This window comes from Scylla paramamosain, chromosome 13 (genome assembly GCF_035594125.1).
Source record: "Scylla paramamosain isolate STU-SP2022 chromosome 13, ASM3559412v1, whole genome shotgun sequence".
Taxonomy (NCBI): Eukaryota; Metazoa; Arthropoda; class Malacostraca; order Decapoda; family Portunidae; genus Scylla; species Scylla paramamosain.
The window spans coordinates 17,842,422-17,852,790 of record NC_087163.1 but is presented as its reverse complement, the minus strand read 5'-3'; the positions used below and the strand labels follow the sequence as shown (position 1 = coordinate 17,852,790).

Below are 10,369 nucleotides of genomic sequence, written 5' to 3'. Positions count from 1 at the left end.
GTAGGGTGTTGCACCAATTGCTCTAGGTCGTGGAGGACAGCAAAGTTGAAGGCTAGTTCACCAGGATGGTCAGTGAAGGGAGAGGAAAGCCAAAGCTGGTGGTGAACATTGAAGTCTCCAAGAATGGAGATCTCTGCACGAGAAAAGAGGGTCAGAATGTGCTCCAATTTGGAAGTTAAGTAGTCAAAGAATTTCTTATAGTCAGAGGAGTTAGGTGAAAGGTATACACCACATATAAATTTAGTTTGAGAGTGACTCTGTAGCCAGATGGTGGAAAACTCGGAAGATCCAAGAGCGTGGACATGAGAGCAAGTTAAGTCATTGCGCACATAAATGCAGCATCCAGCTTTGGATAAAAAATGAGGATAGAGAAAGTAGGAGGGAACAGAAAAGGGGCTACTGTCAGTTGCCTCAGACACCTCAGTTTCAGTGAGGAAAAGAAGATGAGGTTTAGAAGAGGAGAGGTGGTGTTCTACAGATTGAAAATTAGATCTTAGACCGCGAATGTTGCAGAAGTTAATGAACAAAAAGTTAATGGAGGCGTCAAGACACTTAGGGTCGTCGACAGAAAGGCAGTCCGACCTGGGGACATTTATGGTCCCCTCCCCAGATGGGGACTCCGAGGCTGGTGTAGGAGTCGCCATGACGATTTTAAAATTTTTTGAGTGAAGGGTGTGTGTGTGTTATTAGGTGCTTGTAGTTTTGTGTAGAGGAAGAGAGTTGTCTTTAGAGGGCAGGTTGTGACTGCCCCCTTGTGTTGTGAGACACAAAGGGAAACGTTCAGTGAGGTCACAGCTGGGTTGCTCATCTTTTTCTCAGGAAGTCCTCTGTCCACTTCAATAACTTGCCACGAATATCGCAATTTACAAGGAACTCGAGGATGGCTGGAGCACTTGCAAGCTCGAAAGCCTTTTCCAAGTCTATGAAGGTGACAGTTGTTTTGCGGTCAGAGATAGTGGTAAGCATTTCAGTGAGGCAGTCTCTTGTTCCTTTGTCTGGGGTGAAGGCGTAGAATTGTTGATGGGGGGCTCCCACAGCCCATTGCAGGCGTGACATCATCATCTCTGCGGTCCTCCTTAGACAACATAGAAGGGAGATGGGTCGGTGACTTCCAGGGTCGTTTGGCTTCGGTATTGGGACTATGTTTGCCTGTTTCCATGATGTGGGGAGTTTGCCTGCGTCATAGGAGGCGTTGATAACACGCAGTAACTCTTCATAGGCAGGTTCTCCAGCTTCCCTTATCAAGGTGTAAGTGATTTTGTCGGCTCCCGCTGCCGCGTCCCGGCCAGGTTTGAGTGTGCTCCAGGTTTCTTGTGGTGTGAAAGGGGTGTCCGTCGGCGCCTCCTCTAAGCAGCGCCTCTGCGCACAGCCTCTGTTCTTCCTTGCTGAAGTCTATGCTGAGTATTCTGGGTCTCTTGAGGGAGTTGGGTCAGGCAGCTCCTGGCTGCGAAGGAGTCTTCTAGTCTGTTGGCGTCACTGACAGGGTCAGGGTGGAGTGGCTGTCTAGCCGGTGTTTTACCACTTATTAAACGAATGTTGCGCCACATTTCGCCGAGTCTGGTGTGAGGATTCCAGGAGGGGCACCACTCAACCCATTTCTCGTTTTCAGTTCTCTTTGTGGCCTCCCTGGCAATGTTGATGGTGGCTCAGAGGAGTTGTCTGGTGGTATCAGTGTTGTGGCGTCGGTTTAGCTTTCGGCCTTGGTTGATTCGGTGGTTATACTCTCGGACCTCGGCGTTGTAATACCACCTTTCCTTATGGTTCCTGGTGGTAAGCTTGGTCAGTAAGTAAGAACGGCAGTGTCAGCAGCTTGGTGGAAGGCAGTGACGAATCTCCCTTCCATGTCATCCAGGGCGTCACTGACAGGGATACTGGCCAGCTTCCTCTGGAGTGTGTCTCGGAAGCGGCCATTTTGCGTCATGTATCTTTCATTTGGGGACATGTATGGGCTGCGCTAGCTTAGGGATGTTGATGGTGGTGCAAGTATCGAAGTGATCGCTGGCTAGATGAGGGTGTATCTCCCACTTTGCTCCTTACTGTAGTGGCTGGGAGATGAAGGTCAAGTCAAGTATGCCCCCAGTTATGTGTGTGGGCATACTGTATTGAGTAGCTTAGCTTCTGGTAAGTTGGCCATGACATCTGCGATGTGATGATCATTTCTGCTGCGGATCCTGGATCCGAGTGTCTCATGATATGCGTTGAAGTCTCCTCCAATGTAGGCATGTGTGGTGGCGCATGAGGCGCGGATTTCACTGATGTCGAAGCCTACGCTTGCCGGGCTGTTGTAAATGTTCTAGACAGTCAGGTCGAGGTCTCGGAGAGTGATGATTACCGCGACCAACTCCACACCGTCTCCACATGCTACTGGGTTAGCGATGCGCGTTCAGGGAATATGGTCGTCCACCAGGATCGAGCATCCTCTACCTCGGCCTCCGTCTGGTAGGCCTTGTAGCCTCTGATTGATGTGGTGTCGTTTTCAGGAAGAAGAGTCTCTTCGAGTAATATGATGTCTCTGCATTCAGTTCTTGCATTGGCCGTTAGCAGATGCTGCTTTCTTTGCAGTCCGTTGACGTTCCACTGCAGGAGGCGGCCTGTTTCACGTGTGTTGTGTGTCGGAAGATTCTTGTGAGGGCGGGTGATTGTCTGAGTGCTGTCTGTAGGGGTGGTCTCTGTCAGGTTGGTCTTCTTCTGTCGTGGTGTCTGGAGACCAAATGCTTCTTTTTCCTTCTCTATGGCAGCGGTTGCTGGTGTCGTTTCTGGGTGCAGAGGCTGGGACTAAGTCAGCTGGAGGTCGGCTTGGGCGCGGGGAGCTCGCTTTTTCAATCCTTTCTCTATGACTTGATCTGCAAGTTCGGTCAGCTTGTCTTCCTGCACAGTCTGGCCCAGCATTCCCACTAGTGCTTCCGCAAAGGACGTGAACAGGTCCTTTAGATCGCTTTTGGTTATTACGATCTGGTCCTCTAACACTAGTACCGGTGCTGGAGCTGGGGTTACAGGAAGTGGGGTTTCCAGTCTTATCGTCAGGCCATTGTCTCATTGTCTCAACCCCTGACCCAGTGTCGGGAACTCGCGGGTGTTTCCTGTGGGTGGTTGGGGCTGAGCTGCTTGAGGTGTTGTCGATGTTCATTCTCCCCAGGAGGACGTGGCTGCAAGTGCCGGGTGGTGAGCGAGCATGAAGTTGTGTTGGATGGTCTTCTGTGCATCGACTAGTGTCCTCCTGGCCTTGCAGCTCCTGTTCCATGCGTGGTGGAATTCTTGACAGTTGGGCATTTCGTTGAGGTCACTTCTTCATTCTTGTGTTTCTGAAATCACAGGTCGGTGTCATGTGGCCCTGCACATATTCCACACCTAAATGGGAGGACGCAGTTGTTTTTGTGATGGCCGAAACGTTAGCATCTGTAACGATGATCTTCGGGGTTTCCATGGTGGTGCTGGTCGTTGTCTGGGTTTGGGAAGGTGGTATAGGGGCTGGAACTAGGTTGGCGTTCGTTAGGTGTGTCACTGGGGACGTTATTTCTGTGTTCGCCGGAGTTGTGGACCGCATTGTTGGAGTGCTTTGTTCCTCTTTGCTTTTCCTTGATTTCTTGTTTATTGTGGTTCATGGGAGTTCCTCTTTCGGGTAGTCTGGGTTGTCTTGGGTGCTTGTGTTTTTCTGAGCTTCTTGGAGTCTTGTTTTGCTTGGGGGAGTAGCAGTCTCCTTGTCTGAGTCCTTTGGAAAGCATCGTTTTGCCTGGTCCAAGCTCATGTATCTTACAGTGCGGCATAGGGTGTTCTTTGTGGTGGTCATTTTGAAGTGTATGTAGTTTTGTGGCGCACCATGCTGGTCACCTTGGCTTCTACGTGGTAGTTTCCTGCCTTGCAGTTAACGGTTGCTGCTGACAACTCGGTTGCTAAAAACCATAGCAGTTGTCCCGCCCTGCGTAAAAACTAAAAACCTAGGAGTTTATAAGAGGCCCTCCTCGAAAGCTAGTCTTGCCTGTAACCTGGCCCTCCAACTGAAGCTGGACCCACGCGCTCATGGGCTTCCTCAGCGCATTGCAGGCTGCCTCTGCTTCAAAAGTCCTGAAGTGGTACTGCTGACCCTTTATTTGTGGGCGCAGGGATTCCTATAGGACCCGGAGGGCTGAGCTTGCGACTCGGCGACTTGGTGCGGGGCGGAGATTCTCTGCTTGAGAGTAGCTGCTAGTTGGCTGGTTACTGCTAGGAGCTGTGTATCCTGGAGAGAGGTCTTGCTTCGGCGAGAGCTGGAACACATATATACGATTTTTTTGTGATTTTGGGGGATAAAAAAGTACGGTGAAATAAGAAGTAAAGTGGGTGGGAAGGTAAGATTGGAGGGTTATAGTGAGAAAGGAAATATAGTAGAAGACAAATTAACGGGCAAACCGTCTTCATATATATATATATATATATATATATATATATATATATATATATATATATATATATATATATTTGACTGGACATTTGTGAATAAGTGAGTTGAGTGAAAGAAAGGCACCTAACATATTGTGCTTTGCAAAAATATATATTTATGTATGTACATATGTTGGTCTTGAATATGACAAAATGCTATGACAATATAACACAATATGATTAATTTGTACAAAATAAAACATTATTTCGTAGATAGAAATACAGAGAAATGTGTACAATTGAGAAAATCTTACTTTGCTTGAGTCTGGCCTGCAAATGAGCTGAGAGAAAATGGTGAATATTTACAAGGATCACTACAGGAGGGCTTGCACGCAGGAAAGTCCCTGCACACTCCGCATGTGCAAGCAATTTCGCCACATGGTTGGCCATCACCTTCTCATCAGGTAACCTAACCCTAACCTAACCTAAGTTTAATTACAAGACTGGACGGTGTGCAGCTAACTAGTTTGACATCCGCAAGTAGAAGCGTCCCAAGTGCCGCACCAGTGGGCCGAGCGCGTAGCAGCGCACCGGCCGGGAGGGCATCTGGGGCACAGGACAACTACGGACGTTGAGTGCCATTAACCTTAACCTAACTATCCTGTAATCCAACTACCTTTTACCAAACTAATGGATATGGTCTCTTATTTATTATAACACATTATATCGGCTAGGTTAGGTAAGGTTAGGTTATTCGTTAGGTTTGGTTAGTTAGGTTAGGTAAGGTTAGGTTTGGTGACGAGAAGACGGCCATTCACGAGGCGCGACTTCTCGCACCAATTATGAGATGAGACTGCTCGCACATGCGCAAAGTGTGCAGTGACTTTCCTATGTGCAGGCCCTCCTGTTAACACAAGCTCTAAATGCATGGCTCTAACAACAGCACATGTGAACAATAGAATATAAAATTTCTTGGAGGGGGAAAATCAGCACAAAATATAGGGCCACCAAATCGAAGCCAGTCATCGTAAATGGTAGAGCAGATTTAAGTCTCAGTTCTGGAAGTGGAGCTACAAGCTATGTCAAATACATTATATATATATATATATATATATATATATATATATATATATATATATATATATATATATATATATATATATATATATATATATATATATATATATATATATATATATATATATATATATATATATATATATATATATATATAAATATATGATCCCTTTATTACCTTATAAGTTAATTCGCATCTAATTTCCTATTATTTAGATATAAGATACATAAGGCTGTTTATATTTCATATTTATCAACCAATATAACCATTATTTTATTCTTTTATGTACTGATTAAAATAAAAAGCTATTAATACAACTAAGGAGCTATATTAGTATTTTTCCCTTTATGAACGCACAACTTCAAAAAGCAATAAATGTACGTGTCAAGTCAAATTAATCACTTTATCTGCTATAACATTATACAGGATGCAGTCTGGGTCTTAGTTTAGACTGCCAGACATATAAACAACATACTGCGCTATGACTTATGTACTGTGGCACATAGTACATAGCATTCATCCGAAGGTTATGATACAACCCAAACTCAAGATAAAAGTGTACAGTATTTAGCTTGTTTTGCTATATTTCTTACTCTTTCCTTGATGATGGAGGCTAAAAATGTTTATTATTCTAATAGATGGTTTGATAGCACAACAGATGTAACGTTTTTTTTTTTCTTTTCTTTTTTCCAGCATAATGATGTATCAGTCGCATCAGTCATAGCAATTATTATATATACTCATCCATCATATATTTCATTCCACGTGCACAGTCCTCACGGGAAGTCTCATCTATTTTAAACCTTTTCTCCAACCTATCTCCCTCTCAAAGGAATATCACACCTTCCCTACATTCCTGCCATCCCTTACAGAAAACACTTGCATTGCCTTCCTGTCTTCCTTCCTGGTCATTGGTCAGAATAACAACTTCTACCATTGGTCCTTTCATCCATTTATATACAGTTGATTGGTCATCTCTTCATTTCAGATTCTAAATCTTGATCCATTTTTTTCATATAAATAGAGCCTGTATGGGTAGCTAGAGTCAGTTTCAGAGAGAGAGAGCAGATCAGTTCAGTCAGTCCATCAGAGTTTAGGTCAGAAAGAGTTTAGACAGAAATCAGTTCTGAGACAGTTCAGTCTTCAGAGAGAGAGAATCAAGCATCTTCACGTCCGTTGTAATCTGTGTCTCGATATCACGCGTTTCCATCTCTGTCCATCATTAAATCAAGAAGTACTGTCAATCTTTGTGTTGCCTTTATTCGTACAATCAACCATAATCTAAACCACTACCCATGTACTCCATGTTACCAATTCATTGGGGAACGAGCCACCACTATCTATCCTGCCACCGTCATATCCAGCAACATCTAGTAAGTCAAACAACTAGTGATCTCTCGATACAAGTGGTGTGCAGCCTCAATCAGAAATAGCGGTATCCAGCTACCATCAGTTGGGCAGTAAGCTTACAAGAACACTGATTTTTTCTTTTGTCAAATTAAGTCAGCTGGCGAATCTGGCATTTTTTTCAGCCATTGCAAACCACGATATCTTTCTTAAACAGTCATCAACGGTGTGCCCCTCTGCTCCATAGCCACAGGATCCTTATGTTTCATGGTGGTACGTTCATACCCACACTTTTGACACTAGAAACGCTACTTTGACATATTGTCAGAATGTTGTCTCAACCCATGCCATCATAACATGGTCCAGAACATGTGCAAGGCACACCTACTGTTTGGACATTAAAGTGTTTACTTATTGCCTGTTTTAAATAACTTTTCATTTTTCTCTTCTTCCAAGCCTCTGGCAGTCTTGCTCTCTTCTTTGTTAACTTCCTATGGTATAACAATTTTTAATTGAGCGCTTAGGGGTTGTCCTTTCCGGGGGTTCACCAGCCTGAGGCGCTGCCACACTTACACCAAGATACATCTCATATCAGGTAGTTCCCATCTCAAAATTAAATGGTCTTGTAGTATATATATATATATATATATATATATATATATATATATATATATATATATATATATATATATATATATATATATATATATATATATATATATATATATATATATACACTGTGATGCTCTAAAAAAAAAGGCAAGTTATGGTCTGACCATTTTGAATAGAGTGTTTAGACGTTGTCCTTTCCTTTTCCAGCCTGCGGTATTGCCAAACCTCGTACTGGGCAATTATCAGATTAAAGCCTATGTGTCACTGATAACCTCGCTTCCATCACCACCTCTCTCTCTCTCTCTCTCTCTCTCTCTCTCTCTCTCTCTCTCTCTCTCTCTCTCTCTCTCTCTCCACTGTAAATTTCGCTTAAAAGTTATTGATTTCCTTTTAAATATGATATTTCCCTTAAACTATGATGTCATATTTTTATTCTTTAGTTACGACTTTTTCCACACCACCATCACTGCATTCCTTCTTTTTTTCGCAAACACCAAAATACTTGGCAACGTTTCCTTCAGGCGTTATCACGTCTCCATGAGTGACCGAGTGAGGCAGGAAGTGTTGGGTGCTTGGCTGAGACTAGGCATGTGGTCGCCACACACATGCTCATTGGCTGATGTCCGTACCTCTATATGAATCTTTGGAAACCCATATACAAAAATGTGTAACATTCAATCCTTATTTTTAACCTGAAGGGAATCTTTTCCTGTGAATGTTTGTTGTACGTTATTTTTAAACTTCTGTGCTAACGCATACCACCGGTAACTCTCCGGTCCTGGGCGTCTCATATAAGTTTAACGTTTAAAATCTACTAGGCATAATTGGATATATATACCTAGCAAAGTCAAAAGATTAAAAATACCAATGAGAGTATGTGTGAGTCTTGGTAACCCTTGTGACACGCTGGTCATCCAACTTCTCCTTTAATTGCTCTGAATATATACTTCATAAGTTCCACATCACAGGTCTGGCTAAGAAAACCATGCAGCTGATATATAACGGATATATCAGTGAGGGAGGAGACACATCTTCCGTTTATATTAATGGAATACAAGAGGATTAATTTTACAAATAACAAAGCTAGCTATGGACTTTAAAAATGTTTAGGTCCATCAGACAAGCATCACCTTGGGAGCTATTTCTCAAGAACTTAGCAAATTTATCACTTCCAAATGTACTAGGCAATACATCCCAAGCTGCAAGAGATGCATATTGTTGCTTAAAATTTGGCCGCTTCCAGTAGAGATCTTTGTCATGACCACCAAAGCAGTGATTGTAGCTTCAACCCCCCATCACACATTCAAGATTCTCATCACGACAGCGTCAAGAATAGCATTTTTGATGCAGTTATGACACTTGGTTACAGTTATTGGTCCATCACAACAGCGTCATGACAGTGTCATAACGGCATCACAACGAACCTGTGACCGTCAAGACATCACAACAGTGCTATGGCAATGTCAAGATTTGCCGTATTTCGAAATTTAACGGTCATTTTTTGCCGTCACGACAAAGAGATGATGAGCAAAACAATCATGACAGCCAGAACGGTGCCATGAGGTGTCACGATAGCATTTCATATGGAGGAGGCAGTAGACACTTGCCAAAGCGATGATTGTTCCAAGAGAGAAGGTCTGAAGCACTGGATCAGGGAGTGCTGTGAACTCATCAATATCGCAACTCTAACCTCACTGAATTTTTCCCTTTCTGTCTCACAACCAGCCTCAGAGTCCTCATCTGGGGAGGGGACCACAAGTGTCTCCAGGTCAGACTGCTTTTCTGTTATCGACCCTAAGTGTCTTGACACCCCCCACTCAACTTTTTCTTTATTAACTTCTGCAACATTCGCGGCCTTAGATATAATTTTCAATCTCTAGAATACCACCTGTCCTCTACTAAACCTTCCTCTTCTTTTCCTCACTGAAACACAGTTGTCTGAGGCAACTGACAGTACTCCCTTTTCTGTTCTCTCCTAATTCTCTATCCTCATTTTCAGCCCAAAGCTGGATGTTGCATCTATGTGCACTGTGACTTAATCTCTCCTGCTCAGGCTCTTGAATCTTCCAAGTTTTCCACCATCTGGCTACGACTACAGAGTCACTCTCAAACTAAATTTGTCTGTGCTGTATACCTCTCACCTGATTCCTCAGATCATGAAAAATTCTCTGACAACTTAACTTCCAAAGTGGAACATGTTTTGATTCGCTTTCCTTCTGCAGAGATTTCCATTTTTAGAGACTTCAGTGTTCATCACCAGCTTTGGCATTCCTTTCCCTTCACTGACAATCCTGGTGAACTAGCCTTTAACTATGCTATCCTTCACGACTTAGAGCAACTGGTGTAACACCCTATTCATATTCCTGAACGTCTTGGAGATATCCCCAACATTCTTGACCTTTTCCTAACCTCTAATCCTTCTGCTTATTCTGTCACCCTATCTTCTCCGTTGGGCTCCTCCGCTCACAATCTCATATCTTTATTTTGTCCTGTCACTGCAGTCCCTTCTCAGGATCCCCTAAGTGGAGAGTGCCTTTGGGGTTTTGCCTCTGCTAACTTTTAGGGAGCCTGAGGAGGTATTATGCTGATTTTCCTTGGAATGACTACTACTTCGGTGTCAGAGACCTGTCTCTGTGTGACGAGTGCATAACACAGGTGATAGGAGAGCTCTTGGTACTAGAAAAGACTCACAAACCTAATCATGGATATCAGGGTTATACCACCACATCACTAATATCTCCATACACAGACTCCATCATCACACTACACCCAAATATATCCCCTGAGAAACGCCACCCCTCTGTTCTCCCTCAGGGCCTCTGGCGCTCTTAAGAAGAATTTGCTGATTCTGATACACAAGCCAGACATGTATCATCCCTTCATCTCCACACATCTTACCTCAAATATACCTCTTCCTTTACATATACATACGTATAAAGAACTTAAATTATGAAGAGAATAATACTACATGATATA

At 43.4% G+C, this 10,369-nt stretch overlaps 1 protein-coding gene across 1 annotated transcript; it reads right to left on the bottom strand.

Annotated features, from left to right (window-relative positions):
- Positions 1-804: 804 nt before the first annotated feature.
- LOC135106207 (uncharacterized) lies at positions 805-3,241 on the bottom strand. The gene is made up of 4 exons (XM_064014980.1): positions 2,974-3,241; positions 2,405-2,756; positions 2,099-2,279; positions 805-1,392 (listed from the first exon to the last, which is right to left on the bottom strand). Exons 1-4 carry the CDS (start codon positions 3,239-3,241, stop codon positions 805-807), a joined length of 1,389 nt encoding a protein of 462 aa, XP_063871050.1.
- Positions 3,242-10,369: the final 7,128 nt, after the last annotated feature.